General features: G+C 40.5%; 1 protein-coding gene across 4 annotated transcripts; it reads left to right on the top strand.

Moving 5' to 3' along the window:
* The first annotated feature begins 311 nt into the window (after window positions 1–311).
* LOC311040201 (HMG box-containing protein 1-like) lies at window positions 312–14,955 on the top strand. Of its 4 annotated transcripts, none has more exons than XM_084050322.1 (13): window positions 312–339; window positions 1,732–1,847; window positions 2,540–2,638; window positions 5,027–5,225; window positions 5,542–5,668; window positions 6,285–6,396; window positions 6,762–6,874; window positions 7,747–7,903; window positions 8,207–8,351; window positions 9,482–9,600; window positions 10,537–10,711; window positions 11,372–11,513; window positions 11,842–14,955. In XM_084050322.1, exons 2-13 carry the CDS (start codon window positions 1,763–1,765, stop codon window positions 11,857–11,859), a joined length of 1,491 nt encoding a protein of 496 aa, XP_083906448.1. In that variant the 5' UTR covers window positions 312–339; window positions 1,732–1,762; the 3' UTR covers window positions 11,860–14,955. The 4 variants fall into 4 exon arrangements, with proteins under 4 accessions (XP_083906448.1, XP_083906447.1, XP_083906445.1 ...); XM_084050321.1 differs by having other exon boundaries at window positions 318–339; window positions 1,728–1,847; XM_084050319.1 differs by lacking the exon at window positions 312–339 and adding an exon at window positions 888–1,039 and having other exon boundaries at window positions 1,728–1,847.
* The last annotated feature ends 1,192 nt before the right edge of the window (window positions 14,956–16,147 follow it).

Below are 16,147 nucleotides of genomic sequence, written 5' to 3'. Positions count from 1 at the left end.
TAAAAATATATACAAATATTTTGAAAATAGCAGATCTTCAAGCTAGATCAGTAAAAGTACTGAAAATCGGAAATACTCCAGTAAAGTAAAAAAAAATACCTAAAAATAGCACTTAAGTACAGTACTTGAGTAAATGTACTTAGTTACTTTACACCACTGCAGCATCATAACCCACCCAATCTTTTATTATTGTGGCCATAAAAACAGACTACAATTAAAAGTCTTCTCTGGCCAATGGGAATGAGAGTAGCCCGTGATTGACGTTGGGTCTGGCCAATAGACGGGCTCAGGGAAATGTGTTTATACCAGCCCACCTTTCCGTGGAAGACGACTGTTTTGGTGAGTTCCTAAAGAAAGTTCATTGAAATCTTTAGACAAAACACGTTAAATTTGAAAAGTGAGCGCGTCGTGTGGACGTTTTGTCTCCTAAACTAAGCACACAAATGAAACGCGAGACATGACAGCGCGTATATTCGTTGCAATGCCAGTGTTCGAACTGAAAATGTTTCATTGTTGACGTTTGTTTTGTTGTAACAGCTTGCGCAGAATACCAAAACGCTCGCCCCAAAACACAGTCGCCCCGGGGCAAATCCGGCTACCTCGGAACGGTCGCCAGTCGCCACCATGGTAGTCCTAAACTTAACCACAGTAAACTATGCATATAAACCTGACCTTATTCCTACGTAACCTCAGTAAACTATGCCTAAACCTAACCTTATTCCTAAACATTACCTCAGTAAAACTATGCCTACCCCTATACTTATTTCTAACCGCAGTAAAACAAATCCAAGAGAGAATACAAGAATCGTCCGCGAATGAAAATGGGGGCTACTGTGTTTGGGGGCGAGGGTTCCGGTTATCGCTGTAACAGCTTGCGCAAGACGATCTCGTTCATTCGTGTTATTGTTTGTTTCGATGTGAATGACACCACGTCAATGGCAGCAGCGTACGATGCACGGCTCGAAAAACAAACAGCAACAAACGGGCAAGTCGCTTTTTCGTCGACGTGTGCCATCGATTTGCACAATCTGCGAGCTCGGTGGGTACTTTGTTTTCGTGACAACACAATATGTTTGTTTTCGCCAGAGTATTATTTGCGAATCATGACAAACATTGTCATTACTGCCACTTTACAGCAAAAGAGGGCCACGGTACACTGCTCTATCCATCGTTTTTGGTCAAATGTTTTGTTACAACTTACTTACTTCGAATGAATTGTGGATCGCTTCTCAGTATTGAATGAATGGGGATCGAGTGCGCATGCGCTAAATTCTGAAAGTTTATAAACAAGGCCTGCATGCACCAGATGATCACATGATAGTGTTGCGAAATTCATATTACTAGTCCATATTTATTAATCAGCGTGGTTTCCTATACCATTTGACACATTCAAGTTAATCCGCCAATGGACCAAATCATATGAGGCAGTTAAAAAGTGTCCTAACGTAGTTATACCATTGCATAATGACCCGTGTCCCTATGCAACCCTTCCCTTTTTAGCCTATATACATCGGAACTCGAATGGGGGTGCTGAAGTTGTGATAGCTGCCGTGGGGGTGGGGTTGTTGCATCAGCCATTTAGACTAGCTATGTCATTAAGACATTATGGTGAACTCCTGTAACATCTGTTTACATTCTTAATATTCAAAACAACTTATTGTGTGTGTGTGTGTGTGTGTGTGTGTGTGTGTGTGTGTGTGTGTTTTTCTTCTTTCTGTCATGGTCAGAAAGACCAGAGTTGACATCTGTGAAGGCCTTTACCATGGTGTGGGAGGTGGTGACCCCATCCACGCCATCCGGTGACCCGAACCGCCACGACCTTACACAACCAGACAGTGAACACACAGGTATATGCAACATTCTTACTGACCTGACCAGCGGTTCTCAAACTATTTAATTTCAAGAACCCCCATAACTCTGAGAGTGTACAAATTGTATACTCTGTCGTGGAGTTACAGACCTGTAAGGGTCCATTTGGTTCCTAAATATCTGTAATTTAAAAGTTATAATAGGCAATAGTTCAATACTGACCACCGGTACTAGATCCTTGCGTATGATCCCAATGATTTGAACTATCACAGGAGTGTAAGTATGGAAATGTGTGAAATGGTGTACATTTTGCACTCTGGGACAGTGGCTTCAGCTAATGTTGATGATACCTAAAATATGCATGCCTATAACTGGTTTACTTGGAGTGACTTGTGTAGGGCTGTGCAATATATCAATATTAAATTGATATAGTCTGGGATGTTCGACATCGCAATATCGTGAAATGGTATAATAATAATAATTATAATAATAATAATAACTCGAATTTATATAGCACTTTTCTAAGTACCCAAAGACCCTTAAGTATTGACTTTTACTGTTTTATTCACTTGTGCCTTATTTTATACTTAACCCTCCCCCCAAAAAACAACAACAATCATTACAATTCAATGTATTTGATGAAAAAATATTGTAAGTTGTGATAATAGAATTTTGTCCATATTGCCCAACACTGCTGTAATGTGGTGTGTTCCACCATTTGGACTTCCAGGTATGATGATGGACACAGACGGAGATGAACAGCTTCACCGTGAGGAACACTTGCCCTCCTCGCCCGGATGTCCTACTAGTGACAGTCACATGGAATATGGTACATATACGTACATGAAGAGTATACACACTGTATACCACTCAGCCACTTAAACCCTATATACTTTGTTGTACATCATATAGCGAAAATAGCCAATCTACAAGCATGTTTTTTTTGTGATCAAGTTTTTATTTTATTTTATGTTTACAAAGCTGGAGGATTGAACAAGCATGTCAGCTGCACAGTACTACTACAATTTGGCAATCCCAATGCACATTTTAACTGCCCAACAAGGGGTTCTTATTTGTCCCTCCAGTTAAGAATTTCGCCTACTCCCCACCCCCACCCTACATAGCCCACAGATTGAACAAGCATAGACAGGACAAATAAATGAGTATATAAAATAAATACGGCAAAGAACCAAAGCAAAAACAGGTACAAAACTGCTGAAAAAGGAAAGAGATAATAATAATCATAAAGTAAATATGTATAATGTTAATAGCATGATTTTAAGTTTCTCCAGTGCTGTGGCTAAGATATCAAGCATGTTTTCTTTTGCCCCATTGGTTCGAGCTATAGAGAGTTCCAAAGAGATCATGTCCGTTGTGAAACTTCGCATGGCATGTTCAAGCTACTTCAAGCTCATGGCGTGTTGTGAGCTAGTAGAATCATTTTTGACAAATGTTCACCTATTATGACATGGCCAGAATAGGGAGGGTAGGGTTCATGTGGTTAATGTAACAGTCCATTTGGTGACATTCGTACACTCTGCGTTACAAAGGGATAAATGAACACTGAGTATTTTACTGTGTAGGCTTATTCAGAGCTGCCAGTTCCCTTAAGCTTATGGTAAAGAAGTGCGACTTGAAACTTGACGGACCACACTGGTGGTTTGGCATGTTTAGCCGATTGACTATGACCCACAGTGTAGTTGACATTACTGGCAGCCGTTTCCCAAAGCATATATTGATTTGATTTATTTTTTGTTTTGTTGAAGCTACTGGATTCCATTCATTTCAATACGCTATGAAAATCAAGAGAAGAAGACTTGAAACTTGTTTGCTTGAGATATTTAATTCAAGACACTGAATCATAATTGTGCAGTTCATTTGTTGTTAATGTTACATTGTCATTGTGCATTTTAAAGTGCAGACTGATTTTGAAAGATGTAGACGAAAATAGTCCCTGAGAAAAGAGTGATTTTAAATTCAGACATCCATAATGTTTAGCCTACAGTGACTCATGTCACTACATGAGTCATTCAGGTTAGGTAAGTTTGGTTACATGATTATAGAGAAACAGTAAGCACAAGCAAAGTCTACAATATTTAAACAGGAAAATGGTGTGTTTATGTAAGAGATATGGCTGAAGCTGTAAATAGACCGTGACGTTATTAGGGACCTTTAAGATTCAAAGATTTTCTCAGTAATGCTTGCTCACAGGGAATGCTTGACTTCAAAGAAAACACTGAAACACGTTCGGCTAATTGGATTCAAGGTATTTCTTTGGATTATTACAGGGTAAACTAATACTATTTAGTATTTACCTTGCCTGCGCTATTAATCTTTTTTTTTACACAACCTTCTACAGCTTACCATACTGTATGTGAAGGATTTAGCAACACAAGAGAACTAGAAACCTGATGGCCTTGTATGATCTTCCACAAATCCATATTTAATTTCCTGGCACCCATAACACACTTAATGTATGTCGCTGCTTCACGATGAAAGTCTCGTACTCATCAGGGAGTCAAGAAATGAATTATTTAATGTTTTACAATTGTCTTTAATGCTTTAAATGGAACATAAAAAATCCATAATCGGCTACCATAAAATCCCACTATAAAACTCTAAACGTGGTTGTGAGACAGTGGTTCTCAACCTTTTCTGGAATAGGGCCCACTTGAAAATCTTGAAAGTGTTTGCGGTCCACCCATCTGACCATTTCAGCTGCCGTGTTAAGTGGTCAGATGGGTGGGGCCGTGGCGCGTGCTTTTTCAGAGCATGTTTATTTTAATGGTCAACAAATCAAATGTGTGGTGGCTTGGATCAATGGAATTAACAATAACACTTTAAGTTCCTATTTATCAGAATGAAGACTTAATTGTTCAAGATTTGTAAAGGAGAAATACCATGACATTTCTTATATTATTATTCAAATCTTAGTGTTTTGCCAGTTATCCCATTAATTCAAACCGGGAAAGCATGTGTCATGTGTCATTTTAGATTTTAGTGTTGGCTATTCAAAAATAGCAGATGTGCGAGCTTGTACACCTGCTACTTTTAAAAATTTGAAATACGAAAAAGTTTGAGAACTACTGATTTAGAAGGCATCTGTAGAATCGAACTCAGGTGTTGGGTTATTTGGGGGCCCACTTGCAATATCCTCACGGGCACGGCCCACCAACAACAGGGATTGATTTGGTGTGTTTGGTGTATTTCTCCCCAGATGACCTCCCTGAATTGCAGGAGGTGCAGGAGGAGCACCAGGCTGCAGCTCCTCTCTACCAGTTGGCGGCGGGGGTGTCTCACCAGCAGCGGGAAGGACACGCACACACAGCCCCCCCGGACACACACTGGCTCACACAGCTCGCTCACATCGCCACCGGGCCCCAGAGCCCACTGCTACAGGGATCTCCGCACAGCAGGTCGGCGCGCACACACACACACACACACACACACACACACACACACACACACACACACACACACACACACACACACACACACACACACACACACACACAGTAAATACATACATTAGCACATTATATGCTTGTTCTCTCTTGTGAACAGTTTATATACTCACTCACTCATACACACTCATGTTCTCATCTGTCCATGTTATGTTGTTGATTTATACAGTGGAAAATGGATGTCACATCAAATCATTGATACAAAGCCAACTATAGAGACCTCTGCCCTGCTAATGACATTCCTAACGGTTGTATTTGCCCGTTTCAGGTCCTCTCCGGTCCACATCTTCGGCACCAGCAGCAATCTGCATTCATACGCTCGCCCCCCTCCCACTCTCTCCAGCAGTGCTCCACTGCCCTCTAGAGGCTATGGCAGGGAGCGTAGGCGTTGCAGGGTATGGCCACGTTGCCTATCTCTCTCTCTCTCTCCCTCTCTCTCTCTGTGTGTGGGTCTCTCTCTCTTTCTCTGTCTCATATTCTACACAGGCCCTTGGGTACAGTGAGGCGTGGTAACAATGCAGACTGTCCCACTTTTAAAACAAGGGTTTGTCTACAAACTTTTCTCACAACACAAACTACCGTGTCTGAAGACAATCAACCTATGTTCAAGCCAAGTAATATCATCGCTGTCGGGCGGAAACCTTGTCTGTCCAAAACTGTTACTTTTCAGGAAATGGAAATAAATAACATGTTTCAATCGATCCAATGTAGATATTTAGTCACAAGCTTTTCAATGGTTATTATAAAACCCACAGTCAGACTAAACCACGTCTGACCTGGTGTCCCTATTTTCAAAATGAAAGGCGCACGAGTTGCGATCCATTGTGAGCTTGTATATCTTGTTGTAAATGGGCTATTTTCACTACTTTTGTGAGACACTGTCATGTGGCGAAGTATATAATGGGGCATGCATTTATGAGAAAACCTAAAAAGATGAAATATGGAGATAGCAGGTTTCCAACCCAACAGCGACCAGTAAATCCCATGATTTTCACCTTTTTCATGCTGTAGACAACCAGCGAGTGTGGCTCAGCCGTGTCCACCAGATCCTCCCTGTCTGACGACGAAGACATGGGCTGGAGCCACACCTGGCCTGCCACTGCCTGGCACTGTTTTCTGAAAGGTACACTTACATGCACAATGACACGTACACTCATACTGGGGGTGCAACTACTATTTTTGCTGTACCGTTGTATGACAACAAACAAAATACTGTGGGTCTAAGTTGTTAATCAGACAAATCAATTTAGTCGATTTATAAAACCGACTCTTTGTGTCTATTCATTGATATATAAGAAATAAATAAATAAAACACTTAAAGATGATTTGATTAACCGGAAAGCTACAATAGAATAATAACTAAGAAAATAATTAATAGTTGTAGCCCCCCAACTCATATTGATGTGTGCTCACTCACACACACACACACGCACACGCACACGCACACAGATGCACATGCCCTCAAATTATCTATCTGTATTTGTTCAGGCACTCGTCTGCGGTTCCATAGGGGTCCTAATGTGGAGTGGCAGGATGCTGAGGCCCTAGACTCGGATGAGGAAGACTCTGATGTTGGAGAAGAGATGGCAGAGTACCGCAAGGTACGTACAGTAACACAGGCAGGCAGTGGGTCTACTTTCACACTGATCATCAGAGGGATGTGGGCAGTAAACATCCTACACAGTTGTGCTTAATTTATACTCGGTTGTGCGCCGGTGTCGCATGCTGTCACAACACTTGTATATAAACCCTATATATAAATCAGGCTTCATAGCAGCGCTCACTGTGTCAGGCAGGTCAGGTGGTTAAATTCTTTTCATGCTTTAATTTGTTACAAATATTCTGTAAACATTTGTTAACCCTATTCTGAAGGAATAATTCACTTTAAAGCACTTCTGGAGGTCATTTTATCATCTACACAGGCTTCAGTGTGCACTCCAGACAGTGTTTAAGTTCAATATGTAGATATTTGTTTTTTTGTTTTTTTTCCATTTTAAACGTATTGACATTAGAAAATAAATACATTAAACATTTATGAAATGCATTTATTTTAACCCATTAAAACGAGGAAAGCATCTGTGTCACTTTAGATTGTAACCACTTTAACCATTATTTTATACTTTGGCTATTCAAAAATAGCAGATATACAAGCTCATAGCACGTCACTGCGTGCCGCGCTATGAGCTTATAGATTCTGCTATTTTTACATATTTACATATTTTTTTTAAGCAAACATTTTTACTCAATCTTTGCCTCTGGGGGTCCCTGGAACAAAATATTTTGAGATTGGGGTCGGCGGTCTAATACATATCATTTTGGGAGTCCTTGACGAAGTTTGAGAACCACTGACATAGAAACATACGTTTTTCAGACAACTGTTAGGATTCAGAAGACATTTGTATAACCGGGCCCTGGGGTTTTAATGGGTTAAGGTGTCTCCGGTAAGTTGCTCTTTACTGTGCTGTCCCTACAGGGCTATGGCTCAGAGGGCCTGTGTCTGCTGGAACACATGGAAATTGTCCTGTCCGGCCAGTCGCACCTACAGCTGTCCTTTGATCCCGGTGCATTTGGTCACAGCCAGCTCACTGCTCAGTGCCAACTAGACCATCCCTTCTATGTCAAAAATAAAGGTGTGTGTGTGTGTGTGTGTGCGTGTGCGTGCAGGAAAAATGTGTCGGAGTCAAATAGAATGGTGTGGTAAAGAGTTTTTGTATGGCTCAGTATATATTTGTCTTTCGGTACCACTACTAGGAAATACGACGAATACAGAAAATAGCCGGTCTACAAGCTTTACAACCCGTTGCATAGAGATGCGTTGTGATCTTGTATATCTGTAAAAAAAAAAAAAAAAAGAAAAAAAAGTTTGACACATTTTATATTTGTTTTATTAAAACTTTCCCAATATAAGGATGTTATAATGTTCTCTTTCTTAGGCTGGTCATCTTTCTACCCTAGTCTGACAGTGGTGCATTATGGGATTCCATGTTATGAGGTGGAAGTCGGAGACGTGTGTTTACCCCCAGGACACCGAGACGCCATACACACTGATGACTCACTGGTCTTTGACACATTCAGGAGGTAAAAAATACACACACACACACACACACACACACACACACACACACACACACACACACACACACACACACACACACACACACACACACACACACACACACACACACACACACACACACACACACACACACACACACACACACACACACACACACACACACACACACACACACACACACACTGAATCATCCCAGAAAGGCCCCCACACTGTTTTATAATGCTGCCCATTTCTCTGCTTTTGTAGGTCTCGGAAAAATATCCAGCTCTATGAAAATATGCTTGTCTGCAATCTTTCAGCCAGCAGTGTTTTTAGATTTCTAACGTTTTCCTTATCTATTAATGCAGTGGGTTATCTAACGATGCAGATACATATAAGCGGAGCGAATTAGCTTTGCTGCCAAATGTTTGCTGCTGGTGGGTGTATCGCTGAAAACCATTTGCGTAGGAGAGACTTGTCTGGAAATGCTTTCTATGTCACTATTCTTAGTTCAACACACAGTTTCTGGTAACATTTTAGGCGAGAAGTAGGCCATGCAGTTGCTTAATCTTGATTAACTGCTAGTTTCAAAGTTTATCAATAATCTGTAGGAGCTGCAAAAATACATGTTGGCGGTGCAAGAACTTCCAAACAGAATGTCGGCAAGGCACTGCCATTATTGTTCTTATTGAACAGATAGGGATTTGTCGGAGGATGCTGTAGTCATAACTCTATACAGCAGTGATTCTCAAACCTTTTCATGTCAAGGACCCTCAAATTGATATATATTTTGCCACAGACCCCCATCTGAAAAAATAAACCCCCAGAAGAGAAGATTTGTGTAAAAAGTGTTTTCAAGCTATGTACAAGCTCGCAGCTTGGCGCTTTGAGCTTGTAAATCTAGTATTTTTGAATAGCCAGCGTATAAATGGTTAACGTGGTTAAAATGATTGTGATGCTATGTTAACTGCTTTTGCTGGGGACTCCCTGGAACCCTGGACCCCACGTTGAGAACCACAGTATTGCACCCAATACTTGCTCCAAATCTAGTCAAGGATTTAAAGGATTAAGCAGAATGACCTCATTCTACTCTCATGCGAGGTTCATAAGCAGGGGGACTGTTATGTGACAGATGTACTTTGTGTGTTCTCAGTTATGACTTCACACCGCTGGACTCCTCGGCAGTGTATGTGCTGAGCAGCATGGCCAGACAGCGGCGCACCTCCCAGTCCAGTGGTGGCGCTGTGTCCCCTGACAGAGACGCACACCAAGGTATTGCTTTTGGACAAGCCTCAAAGTCTACAAAACTAAATGCAACTTGAGCCAATGACCTTGGACCCTTAACCACTCTGGTGTTCCTATTTTGGGCACGTCACTATGTCTATGTGCAACATTTTTTAAAGCTTTTCAAAAGTAGTGAAAATAGATCTTACGGTCTTGCAACTGGGCAATTAACTGAAAATGTACTGTACTTGATAAGTCTTAAAGCAACAGTACAAACATTAACCAATGCCAGTTAAAGTTGACTTTAAAACTTATATGTGACCTTTTTCTGAATTATGTAATTAGTCCATCTGTGTTTCCTTAAATTAGTTTAATATCACAAAGATATGCACGCTTTCATTAGAACAAATATCCCAGCTTTAATAGTTTAAGACCTAATCAGAGAACTAAGAGGGCAGTATAAAGTAACATATGAAATACTCCTACTATAATTCTAGTAACCTCTGTCTGTAGTGGTGAGTAGGTGAGTATGTGAAGCTACCCGGTTCTCCTCAGTGGCTGGACCAATTGCTCTGATTTTGCACACAGCCATTGACCATTACCATCTGAACTTAACTGTGAAGCCCGTTTTTCAATTTCATCAAATCTCAGCTTCTTATTAGCGCTTTTGTGTCAAAGAATGTCGCCATGGTTACGGGGCTGCCCAGCTATGGGACGAGCTTCCTCCCGGGTTGCCAGATCATGTGCGCATATCCCCCCACGGATGCGTCAACCGGGTATGGTCTAGTTGTTAGTAATCAAGGTAACATTTTTTAATAATTGTGATATTGATTCGAAGTCATCGCCAAGCCCTAGTGTCATTTAAGATGCGGTGTAAACTTTAGATTTTATTATTCTCGCCACGTAACACCATCATATTACGTACATCATATTAATATAAAATTTGGGCTTAATTGGTCATACTGAATTTCCTTCACTTTGCAGACCGCCACAGTCCTGGCCCCTCCCACCGTAAGCCACCCAAGAGCCAAAATGTCACACCAGCAGGAAGTAACACTGCCACACCCACAAAGTGCAAGCGGCCAATGAATGCCTTCATGCTTTTTGCCAAGAAGTACAGGGTGGAGTATACTCAGATGTGTCCTGGAAAAGACAACAGGTGTGTGTGTGTGTGTGTGTGTGTGTGTGTGTGTGTGTGTGTGTGTGTGTGTGTGTGTGTGTGTGTGTGTGTGTGTGTGTGTGTGTGTGTGTGTGTGTGTGTGTGTGTGTGTGTGTGTGTGTGTGTGTGTGTGTGTGTGTGTGTGTGCGTGCGTGCGTGCGTGCGTGCGTGCACACATGTACAGTATAGGCATATGTGTGCCATATAATAGGTGTAATGGGGATAGAATGCCCAAAGTGACTTCCTACTGTAATATGAAAGTAATATTCTCATATTATATTGAAATAGCTGTGTGTGTGTGTGTGTGTGTGTGTGTGCGTGTCTACTTGTGTTTATCTTTGGCAGCCTAGGACATGTACATAGGTTGGTTGTAAGAGGCTTCCAACAACTTGGGATGCCAAAAAAAAGCAGCAAAATTCTGTGGGATCTCTTCTATTATCGGTAGCCGCCAAATATGTTATTTGTACCCCTGAAGGGTGTAGGGGTATGTGTCCATGATTTGCTGACTGTACATTTTTTTTTACAGCACCTTGTAATATTTGTATCCTTGTATTGTATCTCTTATGTGTACATAAATACATTATTAAATGTGTGTGTGTGTGTGTGTGTGTGTGTGTGTGTGTGTGTGTGTGTGTGTGTGTGCGCGCGTCTCTGTCACAGAGCTATCAGCGTCCTGCTTGGTGAGCGCTGGAAGAAGATGCGAGGTGAAGAACGGAAGGTCTACACTATGGAGGCCAAAGCTTTGGCTGATGAGCAGAAGAGGATCAACCCTGACTGCTGGAAACGGAAGAGAACCAACTCTGTAAGAACAAAGTTACGTAGATCTCATTTGGGCCTCATTTAGTACAGAGATGTCTGTACAGTATCTCTGCTGTCGGGCAGAAACCAGCTATGTCCAAAATATTAACTTTTCAGGAAATGAAATAAAAAAGAATACTGCCTCATTAAAGTCGGTATGGGTAAAACCCACACACAGTTGAAAGGATGTTCAATAGCACTGATTTATAAAGAAAATTAAAAAGCATCTCCAACTCTGAGGCCATGATTCTCAGCAGGAAACCTATTTTAGGATGACCTAAAATCATTTATTGTGTTTTCCAGGTGTCTAACATCTGTTTTCTATCCAACAGGGTTCTCAGGGAAACTAAGGCTTCAGACTGACAGAAAGACGGCAATTGGCTAAAACTACAGGAGTATGCAGACACACACACACACACACACACACACACACACACACACACACACACACACACACACACACACACACACACACACACACACACACACACACACACACGCCAGCGCGCACACACACACACACACACACACACACACACACACACACACACACACACACACACACACACACACACACACTTGGGCAACCCAGGTGGAACTTAGGATGTTTCTCTACTGCGATGATGTGTGTGCTTGCTTTCTAACCAAATGAGAGTAACATGCATACATACACATGAAGCACATAGGAGGAGAAATGTGCCTAATCTACTAACTGTGCTTGAATAGTAAATATATACGTATTTTATTCTATATTTTTAATGACCGACTTGCCTTAATCTTCCAAAGCAAGAATTTTATAGTCTTTAGTCTTTCAAAGATGACACATTTTGTAGCATTTTCACCCACATGAAAAGATACTACAAAAAAACTGAAACACAGACAAACAGTGAAATTGTGCCTGTGAGCAACTGTTGGTAGTACATCACAGGGGATAGAAGTACAGTACATGTCCACAGATTACCTGGTAGGGGTCCAACAGTTTATCAAATGTATTGATTTAATCAATTATTAGTCATTATAGATCATTGAATAAAATAATCGATTAATAATCTATCCCTATTTTGGGCATGTCATTATAGGCATTTTTTTTATTTTTTCAACAGCAACAAAAATTGCAGATATATTCACAATTTTTGCATGACACTGTTGTGCAACTTAGTATAAAATAGGGCTTAAGTGGTTAAACGATTCATTTATATAAATTAAAAATCTGAAAAGTAATTCATAGAATAATCGCTAATAAGAATCGATAGTTGCAGCCTTATTACCTAGTAACTAGAAGAGAAAATGCTACATGTGTGTCCTTTAAAAGGACTGAGCAGTTTATTAATTTCAGGTGATTCGATATCTTAGCTTGAAAATGAGGAACTTGTGGTGCTTTCGTTTTTGCAGAAGTAGGGGTAGAGGTGGTGAATACAGAATTATATTTTTACTAATTGAAATGTTGAGAAACTTATTTAAAAAAAAGGAAAGGACAAAAAAAAGAATCTTCTCGCATACGTTATGTCTGTATTTGTACTCGGTGTATTGCACATGATTAGCCTATATGTAACTTTGTTTTGGCCAGAGGTGAGTTTACTGAAAGCTTTGCACATTACCATCTCAGATTATGGCCTGTATTCAACACCTTAAAGCTGCACTATGTAACTTTCCTCTTCTAACCCGGATTTGAACCCGGTTGCCTGCGCAAGTGCTGAAATGTTATACCATTGAGCTAATAGCCTGCTTGCTCAGGAGATAAATTGAATCTTGACCATCGGGTCAAAATCTGTGTCAGATCCTGTGTCTAGGTGAGATATGACCTTTGACACGATCTAAATGTATCAATAGAAGAGAAGGGAGACAAATTACAACCACCACCATTTTATACATACAGATTGGACGAAATCCTATTAATTAAAAAAAGTTACATAGTGACGCTTTAATAATGGGACCTTATTTATTTTAAAGAAAAGAAAAGAAAAGAAAGATGTAAATTATAGTAAAAGGAAAGGTACCATGATATAACTGCAACTTGTTATAATTGCAACTTAATTGTCCAATTATTGTTTTTTAAACCTGTCATCTCCAGATGATGTAATGTTTATTACTGTTTCAATGAATGAAATCATGTTTAAATTAAGGGAAATCATTTTGGGGTTACTTTGTGACCGGCATAGTAAATATTGGCCCCATACAAGGCAAGCAGACCTGGATATAGCTTAGTAAAAGGTAAGCTTGTAGACGTCTGTCGTAGATTGACAGTCATAATTATGATCCCACTTGTACAAGGCGGTTAGTAACCTCACCTCCTAGTGGCTGAATTGACTCATTATAAACTGCCATTTAATGAACAGCGTGCCAAGACATGATGGGAGGGGTGGGGGGAGTACATTTAGGATCTTTTGGGTAGATTTTCACAGGAATACATCAGATTTGTTCGTTTTTTTCCTAGTCAGTGGAATCCACATGTAATACTTTTCACTCTAGTGCTTGATTAAAAGACCAAATCTGGGTCACGTGGTTAAAAAAAATCAGGGAGTTCTGACAGCAACATGGACTCATTTGCAGTGCAGCCCAAGTGATATTAACCCATGTCTCTGATCCTGTATAAAACATTCAGCTGTCCACACATGTATGAATGTGTATATCAGATGTTGAGTCCAACCATTCACACACACACGCTGGATATGTTATGATTTGTGTGTCAGATCAGATTTTAAAATCTGATCGGTTCTGCTTTGATAAATCTTGTCTCAAAATCTCCACATGAGGCACAGAAACAGGACTGTCCAGGCAGATGGATAAAAACTGTGAAAAGGAGATTATCAGATGGGTAATTTTTTTTTATCACATTGAACCTGATGATTGGTTTGCCAGGATGCCATTCATATTGACCACCACAATAATGTTGACATTTAATTTGGTCCATGTATAAGGGCTTTAGTAAAAACCAACAACTGATGTATTGTAGCACATTGTGATGTATCCAGTGCATAAAGATGCTGGCTTCCTTGTGTGATGGCATTAGTTTTTCCTACACCTACCCAACGAACGGTGTAAAAGCCCAAGAGGCTGGAATGCGCGTAAGATCTGTCACCTGCAAATGATTTGATTGCCAGATTGATACAACAATGGATCACCTGCATACTCATAGAATACTGGAGCTGTTTTCCCCTTCACAACATAATTATTGTTAATATGGCCAGGGTGGAATCTCATATTCTCACTGCACTTGGAGCTTTATCTTTATGCACTATATACACTTTATTAAGTTACATGACAGCTATAATATTTACTGAAAAATAAGTTTGAAATGTTTTCCTTTTGACTAGATCTTTGTGAAACTATTATGGTTGCATAGATCATTTTTATTTTATTTCTCTACTACTATCACATGTGACAAATCCTCTTGAAACTATGGCACACAATGCAATGTATTATAGTATAAATAAAAGCATGAATCTGTAATTCATTCTGTATTGTCCTGTCATGTTTAGAACAGCCCCCACTTAAAATCTCACCAAATCTCATCAAAGTGTGCTCCTCGGAGCACAGGTCTCCGTTAGGGCCTGAAAACTTTGGAAGGAAAATGCAATCTTGCACTAATGGCCAGGGCTTATATGTTGCGAGGCATGACTTATGCCTGTTTAAAGTTTGCATTTTCAAAAAAATGCTATAGCGCCGCCCTTTGGCCAATTGGAGTAAGATTGGTTTCAGTGATATTTGGAATGACCCTGTACATTTGAATACCGCCCAACTCACTCCAAATCCAACTCACTCCATGAAGACTTAAGAAATATTTGCCCAACTCACTCCAGGGCTCGCCCAACTCACTCCAGGGCTGGGACAACTCCCTCCAGGACCAAAGACCAACTCCCTCCAGGACCATAGCCAACTCACTCCAGGACCAAACCCAACTCACTCCATGCAATGTCACCAGTGTAATATTGGTTCAATGTGTCAGTGGTGTAAAGTAACTAAGTACATTAACTTAAGTACTGTACTTATGTACAATGTTGGGTATTTGTGCGTTATTTGAGTATTCCCAACTTCCAATGGTTTTACCTCTACTCCACTACATATTGGATCCACATATTGTTTTTTTACTCCACTAAATGTATTTGTTTTACTAGTTACTTTGCAGCTATAAATTATAATATTATAGTGTGTGTGTGTGTGTGTGTGTGTGGGTTGAATCGGTGGAGACTCTTACATTCTAACCCTAACCCTAACCCTAAACGCTAACCCTAACCTGGGTGGAGGGTGATTATGCGGGTGAACTCAGTGGAGGAGGGCCAAAACCTTAACGAGGAATATAACAACACCTCTTGATTTGACCAACAATAGAATAAGACATCTAACAAACACTGGACTCCAAGTGCCAAAGTGGCCAGCGAGCCCCCCCCCCCCCCCCCCCCCCCCAGAACCATTAAGTTGTTTTGTAGAGACAGTATTTAAAACTTTAACCAAGCCTAAAACAGAATAGAGTTAAAAGTAACAAATTCCTCAATATTGTACTTAATTCCTCAATAATAATTTTTGGAGTGAGTTGGGCAAGTGTGTGGAGTGAGTTGGGCAAGTGTGTGGAGTGAGATGTCTGGAGTGAGTTGGGCGCGATTTGGAGTGAGTTGGATTTGGAGTGAGTTGGGCGGTTAC

The sequence above is a fragment of the Gymnoscopelus microlampas genome (assembly GCF_963454915.1).
Source record: "Gymnoscopelus microlampas genome assembly, chromosome: 23".
NCBI lineage: Eukaryota > Metazoa > Chordata > Actinopteri > Myctophiformes > Myctophidae > Gymnoscopelus > Gymnoscopelus microlampas.
The sequence above is the reverse complement of the archived record's forward strand: the minus strand, read 5'-3'. Positions and strand labels throughout refer to the sequence as shown.